At 38.9% G+C, this 22985-nt stretch overlaps 1 protein-coding gene across 10 annotated transcripts in view; it reads left to right on the plus strand.

The window, feature by feature from the left end:
• The first annotated feature begins 40 nt into the window (after positions 1 to 40).
• Positions 41 to 22985, plus strand: part of Itpr (Inositol 1,4,5,-trisphosphate receptor) — a 100302-nt gene continuing 77357 nt past the window's right edge. For 3 of the 10 annotated variants that reach the window (XM_087354566.1, XM_087354567.1, XM_087354565.1), the window contains exons 1-13: positions 49 to 405; positions 4425 to 4614; positions 4689 to 4759; positions 6195 to 6310; positions 6814 to 6900; positions 8591 to 8854; positions 9770 to 10000; positions 12019 to 12160; positions 12953 to 13167; positions 14477 to 14637; positions 16408 to 16720; positions 19559 to 19860; positions 21316 to 21436. In XM_087354566.1, coding sequence (XP_087210692.1) covers positions 4517 to 4614; positions 4689 to 4759; positions 6195 to 6310; positions 6814 to 6900; positions 8591 to 8854; positions 9770 to 10000; positions 12019 to 12160; positions 12953 to 13167; positions 14477 to 14637; positions 16408 to 16720; positions 19559 to 19860; positions 21316 to 21436 — 2121 coding nt within the window. In that variant the 5' untranslated portion in view covers positions 49 to 405; positions 4425 to 4516. Of the gene's footprint in view, positions 406 to 4424; positions 4615 to 4688; positions 4760 to 6194; positions 6311 to 6813; positions 6901 to 8590; positions 8855 to 9769; positions 10001 to 12018; positions 12161 to 12952; positions 13168 to 14476; positions 14638 to 16407; positions 16721 to 19558; positions 19861 to 21315; positions 21437 to 22985 lie in introns of all 10 variants that reach the window. The other 7 variants (XM_087354569.1, XM_087354572.1, XM_087354568.1 and 4 more) reach the window with 5 other exon arrangements.

Here is a 22985-nt window from a genome sequence, read left to right on the forward strand (position 1 = left end):
TGTTTATAACCGTGGTCTACGCTGTGAAAATTTTTGTTGCTGCTGCCAAGTTGGTCATGACTACGTTCCTTTCTGGTTATCTATGGTTATACCTACCCATAATTAATGATGCGCTCATTTCAGGCTTTTAAAATGTTCACAATCTTTCAAATCTCAAATCTCTGTCATTATATTATATGTGGGTAACTGTCCATGTTCATGATTACAATACTTTGAAGTGTATGTGCAAGTACTAAACTGTAGCATGAAGTGATATTTTGTCAACGTGACGAAATAATTCGCTAGCATTAGTCTGAAACTATCATTAAGTTCGTTTCATAATACATGTTAAAGTTCCGGCAGTCTGCAGGAAAAGTGTAAAGTAACTTGGTGGAAGCGTTTTGGTTTCTACAGGACAATAACACGGTGAGTTTTGTCACAACGAAAATGGCATTCCTCGAAAAAGTCCATTAAAAATATTCAGCGTGTTAGGAAGTACGAAGACTTCTGCAAAAGTGCCATAGATTCGTCGAGCAATTGCCTTCCTTAACTAGGAGTGTGCAGCGGTAGGGCATGTTTACTGTCAAAAGCCGTTTTGTGCTGTTATTGGCAGAATTGAAAGTGTCCCGATATTCCTTAGATCTATGTGCAAGTGTATTAAACCATAGAATTAAGACGTTTAATTTTCTATGTTGACAGATGAGGTTATGTTGACTGCATACAATGAATACTCATAACTTCTAAGTAGAGAAAAAGTATAATGCATACTCTCCTTAATGATGAAGATACATTTAAGTCTGAGGGTAGAACACAGATTGAAGGTATTTGCTAACAGATGTAGAGTAGAATATTATAACCCAAGAGGGAGGAAATAACAGAAGATTTGAGTAAATTGTACAGTGAGGATCTTCATAATTTTTATCCATAAACAAATATGATTAGAGAGATTAAGTCAAGATGGGTAGGTTATTTAGCACACATGGGAGAGGTGAAAAATTGGCCAAATTTGTGGACAGAAAACTTGAAGGGAGGGGACAACTTGGAGGATGTAGGTGTAAGTGGGAGGGTAAAATTAAAACAGGCTTTAAATAAATGGCATATGAGGGTGTGAAATGGATTCATCTGACTTAGGATAGGAACCAGTGGCAGTTTCTTACAACTTTGTACTGAACATTTGGATTCCAAAGAGGTGGATAATTTCTTAATTAACCATCTTTCTATTACCTTCTCATGGATGTGGCAACATGCAGTTACAGAAAGCAAGATCATTATTTTTATTTTTTTGTTTATATTTAAAGATGCTGTCAGTAGCTCAGAGCATATAGCATTGATTGATCAGATGTTAAATGAAGTGGAAATTATATGGAAGGATGCAGTATTGCCAAATTTAGGGTATTAAACCAGCATTTGCCAAAGGGACTGAGGAAATCCACATTGCTTGATTCATATTGGATTCTGTATGTGGGATTCTTAGTTTCAGCAATTGAAAATGTTATGTATATGTTCCAATTCTTGTTGTTTGATGACATATGGTTTTTACCAAGAGTGCTGTATGGAATGGCATATTGTCATGATGCAAACTCCATTTGTCCAGCCATAGATTTGGTCTTTGTCAGGATGATGAGTCACACATCTCCCTCATGATGTAACATTGGTAAACTTCTACCAGATTACATTGTGTTACAACCCAGACTCTCCGCCATGAAAACCTGCCATATTCATTCCAAAAAGTGAAATACTGTTTTGGTCTTGAAGAGTATGGATTTGTATCATTGGAGAATTTTGGAATTTTATTTCTGGGTGATACTGAAAGACCCAGATCTGATTTGTAGTAACTATTTTGGCTCAAAAAGGTCGGGTCTTTTTGGCAGTGTAAGTCAAAATGTCTGAGCAGATTCCTTTTCTCCTAATATTTTTGCTCACCACTGAGCTTTTTTCAGTTCCCTCTGCAGACTTTCTTCAGAATGAATCACATTTTCTCTTTTCGTTTTCCTACGTTCTGAAGAGTCAGTCAGTTACCTTTTCTCAATATTTCTACCACTTTTTAACATTTTTATATAAATTTACTTTATTAATATTCATTTCCATTTATTGGTAAACAAAGTACAGTACCAACAAAACACCGACTGCAATGACAAAAGTAACAGAATTCCAATGACTGCTTGGTTTGGAACTTCTGAGTCATATATTCATCTTACTCACTATCTTAGGTCCAGATATTTTTTGAGTAGATTTGCTAGGTTTTCAAATACTCGCAGTGTATGACACTATTGGCCTTCTGATTTGTACTGGTGTGTCAACTTGTAGGTACAGCGCACAAGGCCAAAACTGATAACTGCACTACTGAGAGAAACTCTGATATCACTCATAATTTACAATTTCCCCTCGGAGTAAGAATTGCATTTTATAAGTGTACACAAGAGATGGCAGAATTATTGTTTTCTTTACCTTGATCTGTAATATTTTTGAAAGTGGACAGGATGATAACAGTTTCAGATTTGAACAGAAACAAATATGTAATGAATTTATTATTTATTATTTTGGTGTTATTGTGTTTGTATTTATTTCTAAACCAATAATTTTGCATGCAAAAACTTTTTTGTGTCATTCTTATGGTATTTTAATCATTGAACAACAATTTAACATTATCAGGTCCTGAATTAGACCATTCATTTGTATCCCTTTCCAGTTCTCTTGGATTTGACTGGTAGTACATTCTTGGGCAAAAGTAAAAAGCAGCGAAGATAAAACATGTATATAGTGAGGATTTCTGAGATCGTACCACTAGGACTAGGAAACGTGACAGCCAACATATTGTAAGATAACTGTCTTCTGGGTTGTAGTGCCTCCATCGTCAGGATGATGAGTCACACATCTCCCTCATGATGTAACATTGGTAAACTTCTACCAGATTACATTGTGTTACAACCCAGACTCTCCGCCATGAAAACCTCAAATTCTAACGAACATATTGATCGAACATAGCAGAAAGGGTATGCCATGTCACCATCTCAGCTGCCATGTTTTGGACATAACCTGGTTTGAGTCTGAAGATCCATGTCTTCTGGGTTGTTGCGGCATGTAGTCTGGTAGGTGGTTACCGACATTTCAGAGGTCCTTGCTACCTCCATCATCAGGCTGATGCATTGTCCTGATGACGGAGGCAGGAGGGATCACAGACTTTGGTAAACATTACCATACTACACTGCGCAACAACCCAGAAGACAGCAATCTTCAGACTCACTGCTGTGAAAACCTCAATGTGAATGGTTTGAATTTTGTCCATATAGCTAACTGCCCTGGCAGGGATTGTATGGTCTTCCTTATCCCTCCAGGCTGGAAATGCTGTGATGGTAGTTCATTTCCTTATTCATAATCATCTTCATATATTATTTGATGTTGTAAAACATCACCACTTGAATCATCTTCAGTAAATAACATCAAGGTCAGTCATGAGCCATGGTTAACATGTTTGTGATTTGATTTTTGTTTTTATTTAAGAATCACTTGGCCCTCACTTTTGATGCAGATATAGCAAATTAAGGTACTTGTGGGTTATCGGGACACATCGCTTTAAAAATAGGTTAGGTTAGGTTAGGTTAGTTGTCATTTATTGAAATAAAATATAATAACTTTTCAAGTATATGTCATTTATCCACACACATTAACCTAACCTAACCTATTTTTAAAGCAATGTGTCCCGATAACCCACAAATACCCAAATTAATTTATGGTATTTATCTCGTTTGTTGATGTCACCTATGTTAATGAAAACACTGTGTTCACAGGCAGTCATTTTTTGATATCTGACATGAATTTTAGGGAATATGTATGAAAATTTAGGTTGTAAGGAAGTAGAGTTTGTCAGTTTGTTTTGACTAGGATTAATTTTATCCTACCTTATAAGTATAATGTTCATATCCTGATGACATATTTATATTAATAATAAATGTAATTGGTTATAATAATTCAGTAATTTCTGTCTGATGAAACATTAGACACGTCTGCATTGGCATTTGTTTCAGAATGCATAAACAGATGTTCAAACAAAGTGCCAGCAGGTGATGCTAACGTTCTTTTGGACATTTTACATTAACAGAGTGGTAACTTTATTAGCCCTGTGGATATGGTATACGAGAAGTATTCTATAGACACTTGCTAAGACAGAATGTGATAGTCATTCAAGGTGAAGTATTGTACTAACAGATCATTATCCAAATGGTATTTTGTCTCCTGAATTATTCTTCTGCTTCACTGGTCCAACTGTAGGCATTTAAGCTTGGTGATTTAATTTTTATCAGAAAAAGTTATTTTTCATAATTTAAGAGATGATGAATGGATGGGTTAAAATTTTAGACTGTATTGTTTAAGTGCAGTATTTTATGTTTAGGATTATACGTATGTTTTAATGTGTGGATGACACTTGAAATTGAAATATATTTCAGGATGGACGTAATGAAGATTTGATGACGAAGTACTAAAATGGAGGACGAGTGCATAACGTATCATTGTGCTTGATTTAGTTCAAGATCTGAAAATGGGAGAAATTATCGGGTCTGCAAGTTTCTTGCATTTGGGAGACATCGTCTCCCTCTATGCAGAAGGCAGTGTTTGTGGCTTCCTTAGTACTTTGGGGTGAGTATTTTTCATACATATGTACACAAGATATCCATATACATTACCATGCATCTCATAACTTCTCATTTCAGTTTGGTTGATGATCGAAGCGTGGTGTGTCCAGAGGCTGGCGATCTCAACAACCCACCCAAAAAATTTCGAGGTAAGCGTGTTCAGTAATATTTAATTTGTTGTATTATATTGTTTGGAGGAAGTATGGGGAAAAAATTGCATATCCCCCCCCCCAAAAAAAAAACAACAACAACATTGGTATACATAGGAAGGTCTTACTGTATTAACTGCACAACCAAATAAAATAAATATAAGTAAGATATCCGTCTTCTGAGTTATTGCGCTGTGTAGTCTGGTCGATGTTAACCAACGTTTCAGAGGTCATACTGCCTCCATCATCAGGGCGATGAATATGCCAATGGGGTGTGAGGAGCTGGATTTATAGGCAGGGAAGTGAAAGGTGTAGCCTGCCCCGAGCCAATGGGAGTAGGTATGGGAGTGGACCAATGGTAGCACGTGGGCGAGAGTGGGAGAGAAAGTAGAGAGAGAAAGGTGAGTTAGGTTGTATGGATAAGCGCCCTGAAAAGGGCCGAGTTAGTGGTCTGGTTGGTTCTGGCGGCGCACTCTTGCTCGCTCTCGGAGTCCTCGGAGTGTGTGAATAAGAGGCTTCCAGGACCGGCTCAGGTGAAGTTATCGGGATGTAGTTCGATCTCGATGGCTTCCCTGATTAACCGATCCATGTAGCCGGTTTTTGAGGAGAGGATACAAGTGTCCTCTAGCTAGAGGACACTTGTATCACACCCCATTGGCATATTCATCGCCCTGATGACGGAGGCAGTATGACCTCTGAAACGTTGGTTAACATCGACCAGACTACACAGCGCAATAACCCAGAAGACAGAAATCTTCATACTCACCGCTGTGAGAACCTCAAGTCTTACAAATATAAGTAAGTAAATATACGTGTGTATTAAGGTCGTTTCTCATGTAATATGTATAAACAGTAGTACAGAAACAAGCAGACTTGCATATATTTACAAAAAGAGCATGGATTTAATTTTAATTTTCTTGTTTTGACAGGTAGAATATGATGACATTTGTTGATGGATAGTGATGAAGTTACAGAGAAAATCTTATAAAATGTTAACATAATATTGAATACAACTATCAATAAATGTTTGTATTTGTTTATCATCTGGGAGTTAACTGCCTCGTAGGAAATTAACTCTACATTTACGTGGCATTTTTCAGGGACATTCCAGCGAGTCACAGCCACATCTGTTTAAATATCTTCAAAACAGTTTGTAATTGACCTGTAATATTTTATTTCATGCTAAACAATATCTGAATTTGACACAGTGTTGTTAAATAAATTAGGAAATTGTTTTAATAACATGTTTGGTATCAATACACTATTACTTGGAGTATTGGCTTGCATCATGTGTTCCTTATGCAGAATCATGATCGTGATCAATATATAGTATTATCTTGTTCTTTGTACTGATGTGGAAAATTCTCAAAGTAAATGTTTTGATTAAGGCTGCTGCTGCTCTTATTTAATCCTAATGGTACAAAATGTATTGCAGACTGTCTCTTTAAGATCTGTCCTATGAATCGTTACTCAGCGCAGAAGCAATTTTGGAAGGCTGCAAAACAAAGTGCAAGCTCAGCTACAGATGCAGTCTTATTAAAACGTCTCCATGTAAGTAACGTGGTGTTTCTTTTAAGAGAGAATAAATGGAGATTTTTTACAAATGATGACCTGAATTATGCGACAGTGTGTCTTAGACGGTAGAGTCTGGCATTATGACAAGGCAGGTGGCAGCTGCTTTTAAAAAATTCCTTTCCTGACATTATAGTGCCATCTAATGGTTAAAAAATAATTAATACAAACAAAATGTCATATAGAATGTCTTTATTAAGTTTTTACATTGTAACACATAGTAATAAATACATTTGAAACATTTCAGGGTGCGGTGGTACAGCCACGGACAAATTTATATTCATGGTGAAGGAATTTATCATTATAAAAATTCTGAAGTTTCAATAGTTACAGTAGCCATTTTAATATTTGCAGAAATACTGTCAGGCAGATGTTACAATGTCTGTACTTATGTGTCATTTTTTATTGTGCATAATGCCTTCTGGTGTTGTGTTCATGAATTTGTGATGAGTGCCATTTAGCAAACCAAGTCTCTGTTACAGCATGCGGCGGAGATTGAGAAAAAACAAAATGACAGTGAGAACAAAAAACTGCTTGGCTCAGTTGTTCAATATGGCAGTGTGGTGCAGGTAAGCTGTTACCTTGATTTATAGGTTTTACAGGTTCTAAAGGCTTCATGAGAAGATTATCTTATGCATTTACAAAGTAAGTAAAAAGCAAAAGTAAAGCAGTCCCACTACATGCCATGTAGGTCACTTGGGGGAGAGGAGGTATAGCTCCTACTCATTCTTGACCTGGCACTAGATGGGGGTGGGTGGTCAGCATCACTCTCCGGCCACGCTTTACGCCCCAGAAAGGGCCCTTGTACCCATTGGTTAGGAGGCTGGGTGCGCCCCAGAGCTGGTCTGGATGCAGAGGCTAGAGGAAAAATCCTTGTTGTGGATCGAACCCCAGTCACCTATCCCGTAGCTAGTCACTGTACTGACTGAGCTATTCTGGCTCCAAGCACAGTAAGTACATAAGTAAATAAATAATGGCATGTCACAATTATTTTGTTTTGATGTCATTATGCTGATGTGTATCGGGAAGGTGTCTGCTGGGATGTAGTGCGGTACATCATCCCAGAGAACATACGAGGTCTGTTCAAAATGTATTGGATGGGCGTTCACTACATTCACTCACTCACAGGTGTTAGGGTGTGGTTTATATTTGTATATCTAAGGATACTTCCAGTTATGTGCCCTTGAGTTCCATAAAATGTGGGAAATGTTTGGACTAACTGATTTACTATCAGATTCTCAAGGAAGACTGAAGGATTTACACAAGTTACAGTAACAAAGGCCAGAATTATTGCAGAAGAACTTGTGTAATCGCAGGGAATGTGTTTGCACCAAATATTTTATTGCAAGTTTGGGTATCAGTGGTAGTCAGTGAAATTTATGTTATGTGTGGAGTGTTTATGCTGATTATTTTAAACCAAGAGATTTCCACCAATATGGTGTAACCGTGTTGTCCATTTTAGATGCAGTTTTTTAATTTCTTATGGGGTAACATCATTTCAGAGAAATGTACAAAAGTTTAAATGCTTATGTTATTAATTTTAAATTTTTCTTCCTTCTTCCGTTTCTTGACCGTTACTTCGGTCTTCCGGTGCCTAATATTTTCTTCCATTCTTCTCTATTTTCCCATCCTTCTGGAGGTAGTTTCCACTCTATCATGGTTCTTGTAATTCCGTCGTTCCATCCTGGTCTCGATCTTCCTCTCTTCTGGTTGCCATTTCATAGTCTTTTTTGGTAACCTTTCCTCCTCCATCCTTTGCACTTGTCCGTACCAAATCAGTTGTCTTTTCTGTATCTCCTCAATTATATCTCGATCCACCCTCATGATTTCTCTAATCCTTTCACTTCTCACTCTCTCTCTTCTGGATATTCCAGCCGCTCTTCTTAGGAAATCCAATTCCTTTGTTCTCAACTTTTTTTTTTGTTCCGAGAGTTGCCAAATTTCTGCTCCATAAAGAGCCACGCTTTCTACCATCATTTTATATACTCTCTCTTTCGTTCTTTTTGTGATATTTTTGTTCCATACTATTTGGGTTGCGGGCTCCTATGAGTCTCCTTCCTTGTTTTATTATTTCCTCAATTTCAATTCCATACATCCCTTGGTCCCCTTCTTCCAAAACGTTTTTTGATCTGATGAATATTAACTAAAATACTCTTGAAACTTTAATTTGGTATTTTAATTAATGTAGCATCTCCTACTGTTGTAATGTTTGATTAAGGCATTCCAAGATTACAAATGTATGAACTTCGTTGATTGCAGTTATTGCACCTCAAGTCAAACAAGTACCTGACAGTGAACAAACGATTACCAGCGCTTCTGGAAAAGAATGCTATGAGGGTGTACCTGGATGCAAATGGAAATGAAGGGTCATGGTTCTACATTCTGCCATTCTATAAGCTGCGTGCCACAGGAGACAATGTGGTTGTGGGTGACAAGGTGATAATGAATCCAGTTAATGCGGGCCAACAAGTACTTCACGTGGCAGCGAATTACGAGCTCTCTGATAATATTGGCTGTAAAGAAGTAAGTTGCTCAGTATGCAATTGTACATTAATGCCATGAAACTCCTTTCTTCATTATGGTTGTTTTAAAAGATGGATGTGTGTATTCCTTTACATTTTTGTTAACGTGTTTACATCACGCCTTTCAATTCCTGCAATTTCTTTACAGCTGGAGAATTTGTTTTGGCTAATGAGCTGTGTGTTGAGTCAAATGATGTAAGAAGTAGCGTGTTATTATTTTTGTCTCATCACGGAAAGTTCCTAACGTTCCAGTAGATTGCAGTTGTATTTTTGGATTGAAACTTGTAATAAACTGTCTCCTGTTACATGTTAATATTGTATTTAAATTATGACTTTTTAAGTATGTTGCGGTGTTCACTCACAAAGTTGAGAAGAGTTTTTGCTTGAATTCTGCTTTTCCATCTGTGTCTTGTAGTGAAGATAATTTGTCTTCTAATTTTGGTAGGGAAGTGTGTTCTAGGTACCACTGAGTTCATAAAATTGGATTTTTGGATTGCTATATATTTAGTTCTGTATTACCTGAAACGTTCATGATGATTATATTTATGTTTATTGTTGAAAGTATTTATTTCTTTAACATTTTGCACCAAATAATTTAAAAATGGAATTGAAAAAAATCACATTTTGATTTGATAAACTTTCACTCATTTATAAATAGTAGAATCTAAAGTAATTTTGCACAGTTTCTGTACCTGAAATAATACAGGGTCCACGAGTTTTGTCTTCTTGAGTAAAACTGATAAAACAATAAACACCCTGCAGTTACTTTCACAGTGGGAGGAACAGAATATGTGATATATATGCAGCTGGAACTACGATAGACAAGTGTGTCTGAGTTCGGCTGATTTTATAAGCTTGTGTTGATAGTGTGACCCACCCTGTCTTTATACACGTCACTGACTTCGTATGCTGTCAGGTGAATGTCGTTAACTCCAGTACATCGTGGAAAGTGACTCTGTTCATGGAACATCGAGAGAATCAAGAGGAAATTCTGAAGGGTGGCGATGTAGTGCGCCTGTTCCATGCAGAACAGGAGAAATTCCTTACCATGGACGAATACAAGAAGAAACAGCACGTGTTTTTAAGAACAACTGGAAGGACATCAGCGACATCAGCTACCAGCAGCAAAGCATTGTGGGAAGTCGAGGTAAATCGGATGCACTAGTGGCTTCATTAGGAATGTATTTGTGAACCAGAGGCAATGTAAATGAAACAGAATCTTGTGTGTTGTATAGAATAGTTTTTGTGTATTTCTTGCACATGATTCAGGAACTTTAATTTTTATACATACACAGTTTTTTAACGATCTAAAAGATAGAAATATTATATTCTGTTGTTCTCCCTTCACACTTATTTTTCATTGCTATTTTTACACTACGTATTCCCAGAAAAATAAGAACTCTTGAGAGATACCTTATAATGTAACATAGGGCATAGTCAGCAAACAGTATGCTTTAATTCATGTTGATCATTTTATTATGGCAGACATTGTACAGATATTGCCTCACAAAGGGTGTCATTAATTTGCATGACATTGCTTTCCCTATATGGCCTGCAGTGTCCAGCACATACTTTTTTTATCCAACACTGGTTTTAAATTGCCTTCCGGCCATTAATTCACGAGCAGGCCGGTATTGTTTTGGCAAGTTCTGTGTAGTTTAGCGAGTCTCTCCTTTCTCCAAAGCCCCACATGTTGCCAAATGATAAGCTTCCCTGATGCCTTCTTCGCACGTGGGGCATATCTGTATATTCGAAAGTCAGAGTCTGGCATGTACTGGATAAAGTTGGCCTAACCCCCATACTGCCTGGACCTGTCACTATGCGACTTCCAAATGTTGCAACGCCCTCAAGAAAATGCTTCTTTCTGAATAAAGTTTTGTGTACAGTTTATTATTAATAGTTTTATTGAATACACAACAGGTTGCAACCCTTCAAATTAACTAATGTCAAAACTGTGGTGGCTGCAGTGGTACCAGCAGCAGCCAAGAGTGGTGTTTTTGTTTTAGGGGAGATCAGTTGGCTGGTGTGTCAGTGGGATGCCTCCTTCAGTGCCCTTGGGGCTACTTTTAACAGTCTCTGTTCTGCCTAGAACAGTCCTTGAATAGGTTTCATTTAAACAAGCCTTGCATTTTGAAAATTTCTTACCCTCTCTCATGAATATCATATTTATATGCGGCATTGTTCATGGAAGAAAATTATAATGGTAATGTAATTTTTTTAAACAGTATATCCATAAGAAACATACATTTTGTGGCATAAAGATATATGAATTTTGTGGCTTGACAAACTTCAGTTACACTACAACGGTTTTGTTGGAATGTGTGCTGTGTAAAGTGTAAGAGAAGTAACACTAAAGATATCTGTCTTCTGGGTTGTTGCGCTGTGTAGTCTGGTCGATGTTAACCAACGTTTCAGAGGTCATACTGCCTCCGTCATCAGGGCGATGAATAAGCCAAAAGGGTGTGAGGTGCTGGGTTTATAGGCCGGGAAGTGAAAGGTGTAGCCTGCCCCGAGCCAATGGGAGCAGGTATGGGAGTGGACCAATGGTAGCACGTGGGCGAGAGTGGGAGAGGGAGAGAAAGTAGAGAGAGAAAGGTGATTTTAGTTGTATGGATCAGGGCCCTGAAAAGGGCCGAGTTAGTGGTCTGGTTGGTTCTGGCGGCGCACTCTTGCTCGCTCTCGGAGTCCTCGAAGTGTGTGAATAAGAGGCTTCCAGGACCGGCTCAGGTGAAGTCCATCTTCCCTGTTAAAGTTATCGGGATGTAGTTCGATCTCGATGGCTCCCCTGATTAAGCGATCCATGTAGCCAGTTTTTGAGGAGAGGATAGAAGTGTCCTCTAGCTGTATATGGTGTTCCATGTTGAAGCGATGTTCAGCAACCGCAGATTTCTCGGGCTGCCCTCTGAAACGTTGGTTAACATCGACCAGACTACACAGCGCAATAACCCAGAAGACGGATATCTTCATACTCACCGCTGTGAGAACCTCAAGTCTTACAAAGTGACACTAAAGTTTGCTGCTCATATTTCCATGTCCACCTCTGTACGCTTGTGTTTTCATTTTTATTACGTGAGACGTCAGTCCTTGTTTGAACACTGATGTTTCTATATTCTGCCATTGTGAAATTGTGAATTTGACAGTTATGCTGAGTATAATGTACTGCAGGTTGTTCAGCATGATCCATGCAGGGGCGGTGCTGGTCACTGGAACTCATTGTTTCGCTTCAAACATCTGGCAACGGGTCAGTATCTTGCTGCAGAGATTGACGATGATGAAACGTTGGACCAGATGCGGTCAAAACTTAGAGGTAAGAAAGTGCTGTAGAGTCGGTCACAACATAAAATATTCAGGACTTGTTACTTCCGCTTGTCTTAGTAGACACTAATCCTTGTAAAGTGTGTTTGGTCTGTATGGGGTCTTCAGCAATGTGTCTTAATTTGTAAGACGCGTGAAGCGAAAGAAGCCAATATGAACAGCAAGAAGAAAATTCAATGCCAGTGAAGATGTTAAGAGAGGTTGGAGACACTGCAATCCTCTGCAGTCAAGCATTTGTGTGTCCAGGGGATAGTTATAAGCCCTATACGTTTTATGCATATCGCCGCCGATCTGTGGGAGGGGGACTCCTGCATTATGTGAGTGCAACTCGGTGCGTCCACGGCTAATATTTACGACATGTTGCATTTAAGAAAATCAAAACAATGGATAATATTCAGGGGTACTTGTTGGTTATCGGGACACAAAACGGGAGAGTCGAATATCTGGACTTGGATTGGACGGAAAACTGCGCATGCGTATCAGTATACCCATATACTCGGTTGTTGTTATCTGTTAGTTCGTTCAGTTATCCACACACATTAACCTAACCTATTGTTAAAGCGATGTGTCCCGATAACCCACAAGTACCGATTTAGGAAATTAAAACTCATTGTGACAGCCTCAGAGAAGTTCAGAAGTAACTGTCAACTTTTCAAGAAGGGATCTGCTTCATGGAGTTTTATAGTGGTATTCTGTTTGAAATTTTATGTCAGCCTTTGATTTTTCCATTGTTTCAGTGATGTTGCAGAGTTGTTACGCTGATGAATTGTTCTTGCTGTTACAGATCCTCCAGGTGGACCTGTGTATCACTTGGTTTCTGTTCCACACTCAAATGAAATAGCATCTCTCTTTGAACTTGATGCAACAACACACACAAGAGGAGATTCTCTTGTGCCACAGAGTTCGTACGTTCGATTGCATCATCTTTGCACGAACACTTGGGTCCACAGTACTTCTATACCAATAGATAAGGATGAAGAGAAACCAGTTATGTCAAAGGTAATTTTGCAATTCCACATCAGCTTGATTTTAAATTAAGAAGCTTGAATTTTGTGTGACAGGCTCTCTTGAATGATAACTTTGCCGTCTTCGTTGGGCAGATTTAACTTGTAGAATCCGTGTTCCGGAAACAAAGGAGGAGGAGTTGAAATAAATGTGATATACGGAGAGAATATCTTTTACGAAAGAAATAACTTGTTCAAGATGACAGCCTTCTGGGATACAGCACTGTGTAGTCTTGTTAAAGAAGACTGACATTTGTGAGGTTCATGGTACCTCCATCATCAGGGCTTACAGCCCTTCCAGTCTTTTGCCAGGATAATGTCATGAGATAAACAATTAATTCTTCCTCCCTCATCCTCTTCAACACACTGTAACATTTTTACTTGTTATTTATTTCTAAATAATTTACGCTATTGATATAGAGAGCATTATCATTCTGTGAGTCAGTCTTGTTTACAGAGTTCAGTGTTGTGAACTTTGTTTATTAGATCAAATTTGTCCATGGCCTTAATTACCTATAAGTTGTAAACAGTTTCGTATCACATGATGAGGATAGCAGAGGTTTAAACAAAGGTAGAAAACATGTTGGAAAAAACAAGATTTGGATGAAGATGACACCTGAGAGCCAAGGAACCTCAATGGAAAAAAGAATCATAAGATTTTTGTATGACAGATCAATAAAAAGTGTTTGATTGTGGTATTTATCTTGGGACTGTAGTTGACTGTGGTCTTTTGGACTGTTTCGTTTATAGGTTATGTTGCCAGTGTTTTGTGGGAATATCGGTGACCATCTGTAGGACGACGATACTTGACATCCAGAAATACCGTTGAATCTGAATTCAGAATCAGGTGTAATGATTGATGTTATTATTACACATTTCTCACAAGCATTAATACTTAAGGGCACAGAAATTCTGCATTGGGATTGATGGTTACAGAGCAGGGGCGAACCAGTCCTTTCTTGACCTCCTGAACAGGGACTGGAGATACAAGTTCCTTGCCAGACATTAATCGTCCACTGAGAACCCATGCTCAGAGTCATTTTCACAAAGAACCTCATCCTGGAGCTCAATTGAAGTCCATCCTCCTTGGTGGCAGCCATGCTGTTTGTCCTGCCAGTTAATTCTGCTTTTAAATGAAAAATTCCTGTGGAATTTTGTTGTGTGTTAACTTGTTTTCGTAATTGCTGTTTTAAGTTCGGTTAAAGCCAAATTGCATGTACACATCCATGCTTTTCTTTGTGAAAAGGATGATTAATTAACATACACAGGTGAAATATGTAAAGGTGGTGGTGTGTCATATCTAGGTTGGGTGCGCCACAATCAAAGAAGACAAAGAAGCCTTTGCGTTGATATCTGTCTCGCCGATGGAAGTACGAGACCTAGACTTTGCAAATGATGCGTGTAAAGTTCTTGCTTCTATATCATCAAAATTAGAAAAAGGAACAATTTCACATAATGAGAGGAGGTAAGCTAATTGTTTTGAATAAAAATTAACCAGTTTTGTTTACTATGAGAAGTTTGTAATTCTATAAATCTTAAGATAAACTATGGAACTCTAATCTGGAGATGGCTGTCTTCTGGGTTCTAGCACTGTGTAATCTAGTAGAAGTTTGCCATTGTTTGAGAGGCCACTGCTGCCTTTATTATCACCCTGTTTAGTGTATTGTTGTCATTTTCAGTATGTCAGAAGGACACACATTACTAAATGCTTCACAGACAGCAGAAAATAATTTTTATTTGAAGTAATGTTTGAGAACGAACATGTTTGATTGTGAATACATCATGTTTGCCCCTGCTCACACCTTTTGTGTAGCTGACATGAGCATTGGCCAACCAACCGGGGTAACTTTGACTTGAGTGTTATAGGGGATTGTTTTTGATGGGTGTGGACCTGCTTCTGATTTAATTTATGTGCTGCATTACCTGATTGTGTTGTTTGATTGTATTCTAAGTGGTACATTTTGTGTTTTATTTATCATGTATTTGAAAACTACCCCACATAGTAGGTACAGCTGAAGAGAGATTTTATACGCAGTAATGTAAATGGTATGTAGATATATGTAGGGCAGTCAAAAAGTTCCTGGAATTGTGGTGTAGCACTGTAATGGTAGGGTCCCGCGCCGTAGCCGCGCGGTCTGAGGCATCATGCTTCGGACCGGAGATACGGAATGCGCGCTGGTTCGAGTCTCGGGGGAGAAGAAATTTTCTCATGAGCTTTCGACCAGTGTATGGGACCGGTGCCAACCCAGCATCGTGAGGAAATTGGGGAGCTACAATGAGTAGCGTAATCCGGTCAGGAAAGCTAGCAATGGCTGGGGGTTCGTCTTGCTGACCACATGTCATCCTATATCTGGTTAGATGATCGTTCACCTCTGCTTAGGCATGTGAACATAAGGCCAGCAGTCAGGCTAGTCGGCTTTGGCTCTCTGGAGCTGTTACACCACGGATTTAATTTTTACTGTAATGGTAGGACATATGGCAACGCTTATCTAATCACCTTCAAAGTAGGACCCTTGTGCACACACACACTTGCTCCATCGATCCTGCCATTGTTGGAAGCACCGGTGGAAGGCTTCGTTTGGAATCTTCCGGAGTTCAGCCGTCACATTCGACACATCGCTGGTTGTGCAGAAATTCCTCGCCGAGAAAAGCATTCCCGTCATCACCCAACCACCATACTCTCCGGATCTCGCTCCAAGTGATTTCTGGCTGTTCCCTACTCTGAAAATGGGCCTCAAGGGGACGCGTTTCACAACCATGGAGGACATCAAATTGAATGCGATGGCCAAACTCTGGAATATTCCAAACGAAGCCTTCCGCCGGTGCTTCCAACAATGGCAGGATCGATGGAGCAAGTGTGTGTGTGTGTGTGTGTGTGTGCAAGGGTCCTACTTTGAAGGTGATTACGTAAGCGTTGCCATATGTCCTACCATTACAGTGCTATACCACAATTCTGGGAACTTTTTGACTGCCCCTCGTAAGAAATGTGTACTCTGAGTCTTCATAAGATTGTTATTATTATTTTGATATGACACCTTTAAAATCATTAAGCATGTTTTTCATTTTCAGCAGATAGGGCAGATTTGAGGTTATGTATAGCATATGATTGTGCATAAGAGTCAGTTTTTATTAGTGTGAGTAAAAAGTATGTTTTATCTATCTTTACATGACATGGATACATTAGTTTTGAGATGCTGTTATCACATGAGGTACATTTTATGCTTTGTGTTAACAGAGCCGTGACAAGTTTGCTGCAGGATATTGTGTATTTTATTGCTGGGCAAGAAAATGAACAAAACAAATCAGAAGCTTTAGATCTGATGGTGTCAAACCCAAATCGTGATCGCCAGAAACTGCTCAGGGAACAGTACATATTGAAGCAGTTATTCAAGATACTTCAAGCTCCATTTCTTGAATCTGTTGAAGGGGAAGGCCCTTTCCTTAGGATTGAAGAACTTGGTGACCCTCGTCACGCCGCATACAAATACATCTTCCGATTGTGTTATCGGATATTACGCTTAAGTCAGCAAGACTATCGCAAGAATCAGGTGGTTATCTGAATATATTTGGTATGAAAGTTAAAAATATGTAGGAAGTTGTTATACTTCAGGGTTGTCATTCCCTGACCCTACAGTCTTGGCTTCTGCATACTTACTAGCCAACATGATTGCTGTATTATCACTGCTGCTGTCTGAGTGAAACTGTGTCACTTAAATCTTCTTCTGTTGGTTATAAGTGCAAGCAGTCTTATTGCATTTGTAAAAAATGGGAAGACAAACATTCTGAATTGCGTAGTAGCATGCATTCCCTGATTTTAGTCTGCTCTAGTGGAATACGAGGCTCGTCCACAAAGTAAGTTTCCCTGGGGCCGTTTACAGAAACAAAACACAATTTCATGGAAATATTTATTGCAACAGATACAGCAAGTGTCCAGCTATTTTTCAACATATTCGCCACTGGAATTGAGACATACCGTGGGACCAACTTTTGAATACCTGTGTCGTAGAAGTCTGCCGCCTGGGATTGGAACCACTATGTGACAACCATCTCCGCCTCTCTGTCATTCTCAAAACGCTGACGCTGACGCTGACCGGACAGGAATTTCTTGAGGTGTAGGAAAAGATGGAAATCACTGAGAGCGAGGTCCGGGCTGTAGGGTGAATGATTAAACACCTCCCAGCTGAACTCCTGCAGGAGACTTGCTGTCCGTCGAGCCGTGTGCGGCCTAGCGTTATCACTGACCGCACTTCACAGTCGGCGGGAGCTGGAATAAGAACCTCCATCTTCAACAGCTGCAACGATGCTACTGTGAGAACGCGGGAAGTGCCGTTAGTGCATGCGCCATGCTACGTCATTGCTCTATCACGTACGCACAGTCGCTTCGCGCAATATAAGGTTTGCTAGCTGTGGGACGAGTGGGAAACTTACTTTGTGGACGCGCCTCATACATTTATTTTCTAAGTAATGCAGTCTAGCATACTGCATTGGCAGTATCATAATCCAGCTTGGGATGATTCTGTGTCTACAAGTAGTAATTGTAACCCAGGAAGTAATGGATGTTACATTTTAGCAAATGACATGGTATTTTACATACCAACTAAAAGTTTGGAATCTTGACATTTTTGCAAGAATTACCTACAGCTATCATTTGAAATATCTCTTGACATTATCGAGGTTGTGAATATTTTGGAAACTGTGACACTTTATCTTCTGCCTGTGCCAATAACCTGATGATAACCTTATTTAAGCTACAGCCTGATTTTGATTATGCAAGCAGTTTCAGTGCATACTCCATAACTCCCATTTTTGACTTATGTCTTTGAAGAATACTGTACATATTCATTTATCCATGGCCCATGCTTGTTATGTAAATTGCCGAAACCTCTGTGTGAAATAGGGAACATGATGAAGATATATTTGTGTCGTGAAGTATAATTTAATTTTTAGTCGGTGGCATCTGAATTCAGATGTCACTAATCTTAGTATTAGGTAACTGAAATTATCGTAGTGGCAAATTAATTAATATTCCAAAATAATACATCTTGATATGAATAAATTGTCTGAAATTTGTTATTCACATGAAATGTTTTATCATTGCATATTTTTATTGTCGGCTACAGGTGTCAAGTCTGATGTAGTATGTAGTGTGTAATTTTTGTTATACAGTGAAACCTCTATCCATCGTTCCCGGAACTATCGTTTTCCCGGATGCATCGTCCGTTTTGTTCGGTCCCGAATACATCCCATATAAAATAATGTTACATTTTCCCGCTTCTATCGTTCCTCGAACTATCGTTTTATCGCATCGATCGTTCAAAAATCTTAGTCCCGGCCCACAATTTTCCCGCAATGATCGTTTCTGAGAATTTAAAATGCTGGGTTTTGAGATAAATTAATACCGAAAGATGCATAATGTTTTTGGAATACACAGTAGCGGTAACCTGTTATGTCGCCCAACCAGCACATTCTTTTGGAATGAGGGTCAGCGGTGCAGGGGTGATAGTTGGAGAGAATGGCGGCGCGCATTGTCAGAAATTTTACGATTTTAATTAGGGTGCACTCATATTTCATTCCAGCGATGCCAGATGGCATGTGCAGTGTGAATTTCTTCACAAATGCTTTTATAACAAGTACAAAGGAAAGGTTGGCGGCACTTTTCATTCTTCTGGTTCATATCGTGTCTTCTACAGCTACGTTTCGTTGAGTTCGGCAGTAATAGTATTTCCATTCTTCCTGTTATTGTCCGCAAAGGGGTTTGGAGCGGTGAGGAAGAGGAAGACGACGAATGCGAGCCCGAAGCTTTGCCGAGTTTTGCCGAAGCACACGCTGCATTGGCGAAAGTGAAGTCGTTCTTTTATGCGCTTAATATTAGTGAACGTGACGAGGAAAACATTTTGAACGTGGAAAGTGCTCTGTTTGGTCTAAAACGTAAAGTTTCGACAAACCAGTTGTCCATTAAAGACGTTTTTGGTAAAAAGAAGTAACTTTGAAAGAGAAACATTGTTTTTTTTTTAAATTTTTAATGCTTTCCCGCATCTATCGTTTTCCCGCATTCATCGTTTTTATTTCCCACCCCCGCCGAAAACGATGCATCGAGGTTTCACTGTAGTTTCAAATGTTGATGCATCCTATTGCTTTGCAGATTGATGGTTGTGTTACGGTACTTTTGGGGTGGGGGGAGTCACAGCATTGAATCCATGTGGAATGTGGGAGGCAATAAACATCTGTTTAAACACCAGATATAGATCAAGTGGAAAAAAGTAGTCTTGATGACTGATAGAAAAAGTGGTATTCAAGAATTGCACCTTATTCAGCTACCTTTAAATCCACACATTCCATGTTTGTTTGTTATTGTTTTTTCATTTCTGACTTATTCTTTTCATTAGGAGTACATCGCCAAGCATTTTGGGTTCATGCAGAAACAGATTGGCTATGATATACTGGCAGAAGACACAATTACGGCATTGCTTCATAACAACCGCAAGTTGCTGGAGAAACACATCACTGCCGCAGAAATTGAAACATTTGTCGGACTGGTTCGCAAGAATATGGATAACTGGCAGTCACGATTTCTGGACTACCTAAGTGACCTGTGCATATCAAACAAGAAGGCTATAGCTGTCACGCAAGAACTCATCTGTAAAAGTGTACTCAGTTCCAAAAACTCTGACATTCTTATTGAAACTCGGTAATTGCGCTAACCTAACCTCCTTGTCTCTATGTCAAATTTGTTTTGTACTCCTTCCCTGGTTTTTCCAAGATGTCTCAAGCTGATAATGATTTTTGCAAAAAATATTGACCCAACTTAATTCTATTCATTACAGTTATATAAACAACATTTTTCTGTGTAGTATTATTAAATACTTTTCATCAAAACCCATATCAGTAATTTCATATTCATGGGTATATTCGAAATGTAAAAATTTTTGGACCATATTTTCAGAAAAAATAATAAAGTGTTAAGAAAGTAAAAGCGCAGTACATAAATATAATGAGAATTTATAAAATTTTGAAAGAATACTCATAATGGGTAATTATAATTTTTAAAAATGTTTGGAGTACATAATTTTAAATTCTGATTATGTATATCACAATACAACACCAAGGTTTAAAAAAGTTATTGTGATGAAGACAGTATTTATTTTTCATTGAATTGTTATAAAAGTGAAATGAAAATAACAAAGATTTGCAGTGTATTAGGACTGCCCTGAGAAATTAAAGATTTTCTCATATTAACATAACCTCTTGTACTAGCAGCCACATGCATATTAGCATCTGTTCTGTGCAAGAAATAGTCCCATTTAATGTTTACTATGGGCCCAGGAGTCCCATCTACGTTTTGCTTATAATTTACTGCATGTGCATTCATATGTGAAAATAAATCCATTGATTATGATCTTGGGCATTAGTTGCTTGCTGTATTCTGGGTTGTAGCGCCGTGTTATGTGGTTCTACCAGTCTACATGGCAATGTAACCCAGAAGAAGGCCATCTCTGTACTCGCCACTGTGATAATCTCAGATTCTATTTTGAACGTCGCCCATTATGTAGATTTTTTAAAATATAATTCAGAAACTTGTTCTGTTTCTGTCAGGTGACAGGCACACTGTTCATACAACAGAAAAATGTTATTTTACGTGTTAATGCAGAGTAAGGTATACGCAAGAGGATAGGTTAATGTGCATTTATGAACTGCGAGCTATAAATAGCTTCAGAAGCAAAAGTGCAGATACATTTACGTTAAAATTATGGATGAAAACTGGTGGCTTGTTAGTAATTTTTCATTTTTAAGAAATCTTTTGTCTTGCATAACATTTTCCACGTGTTTCATGTCGGTGAATTGATTGTGCCAATGATTTTTCTTGCTGTAATTAAGGCCTTGTTGTAAACTGTATTAATTCTGTTGTGGTTGCACTGTGGTCTCCAGGAAAATTCTGTTGCCTTCTCTTGTTTGTTTCTGTTAACCAGTTTACTTACTGACATCAGCATTCACACTGGTAACCCAGAAGACCACAACCTACATCTTCACCACTGTGAAGACCTCAAATATTAGATAAATTAATCTTAGTTGTGTAGTTTAAGTGTTTTCCTATAAGTAAGCAAGAGGAAACATTTTCTCTCTCTCTCTTTTTTGGTTGCACCAGAATGATGAGGACTGAAGTTGAAGAAGTTGTTGATGAACTGGATGAAGCAGCAGGAGATGTGGATTCCATGGTTACCATTATTGAGGAGGATGAAGTTTTGCTGGTGTGGCATAACAGAGAGGTATGATATGAGCGTAGTCGCCCTCAGTGGACCCAAGGTTCACTGGTTCAAACTCGGCCGAGGTCAATGGATTTTTAAGGGCGATAAAAGTCCGTAGCACAACTTCCTTCGGAGGGGAAGTAAAGCCGGCGGTCCCATGTCGTAGATTTACGGCATGTAAAAGAACCTTGAGAGCATGAACGAGATGTTTCTTAAGCAAAATTCAGCAGCCATTTCTCACCCAAGTCTCTAATGATTCACTACTAGATGGCTGTAGCAGTCAAATCAGGATTGAGAAGAAATTGTGTAGAGGCAGTGTTCTGGTTACTCACTACTCACAAATGCACACTTCAAAGACTAGGAAACCTCTGAAAAGGAGGCGGCGAAGACCCACGGCTGAGTTGTAGAGCCAAGGAAGAAGAAGAAGAATGATATGAGCATATATGAGCTTTGCCTTGAGATAATATATAGAATTCAATAAAATATTTGTTAAGTTTTCTCACACAGTTGTACAATCAAATCTCATTAGGCCACTGCACTTTGATCATCGTCAATATTGGTGTTAAAATGTAGGGGTGAGGGTGAAGTGAAACCATTTTTTTATTTTTATTTTTCTTCCCCTAATCAGAATGTATAGCCTCGGTGGTCTAGCGGTCAGAACGCTGGCCTTGTAATCCTGGGGTCTCGGGTTCGATTCCCGGCGGTGCCCGAATTTATAACTTGTGTTGGGCAAGGCCGTGGTCTAGGCAACACGGAGTTTTCCTCCGTGGCATCCCAACAATTACTCCATTCACACACAGAAGAAGGCAATGGCAAACCACTTCTGGATCATCTGCCAAGAACGTATATGAACAGGTCCCAGTCCGAGAAAAGGATGGAAGGATCCTGTTCATATGGACCTGTCGTCAGACAGAACACTAAATAATAATAATCAGAATGTATCCAATATAGCACTGGCTGATATGTTTACTTTACTGCCTAAGATGGAGAGACAGTTGGCAGTAGTTTGCTGGCTTGAACCGAATATTGTCCTTTGTAGGCACACTTCTCATTTTACCCCAACATTTAACACTGCCTTTTACCCCATGTGAGACAAATGCTACTGTTTGTGATTATACAGTACAGAACTGTATCTCTGCAGTAACAAACTTCCTTGCTGGAAGTAGCCTGGCACTTGGCACAAAACTAAAATATGTTTATGCATAAAACTTTAATTGTCAAAGAGGCCAATACCCTGTCAATCAGCAGAAAAAAAAGCAGGCCTGTAACTGTTTGAATGTTTGTTATCCCAGTAGCAGGTTTTTTTTTACCATAATTGCCATTTACTCCACCTGCTTCAAGTGACAACCGAACTCTCAACAAATCATTATAGATGGTTTCTTACCTAGGTAGGGTTTTATATTGCAGTTTGAGAATTGTTGGTGCGCCGTATTTTTACAACTGAATATTTCAGAGAGTTGTTTGTCACGGATGGCGGTTAATGGTAGTGGCATTTTGCCAGGGATTCCCTTTTGAAATTACATACAAAATATCTGTTCTGATGCTTCTGTGGGCACAGCACGAGAGTGGT

Source organism: Zootermopsis nevadensis, unplaced genomic scaffold (assembly GCF_977971745.1).
Source record: "Zootermopsis nevadensis isolate Lab colony 2312 unplaced genomic scaffold, Znev_1.0 Znev_ptg000023l, whole genome shotgun sequence".
Taxonomy (NCBI): domain Eukaryota; kingdom Metazoa; phylum Arthropoda; class Insecta; order Blattodea; family Termopsidae; genus Zootermopsis; species Zootermopsis nevadensis.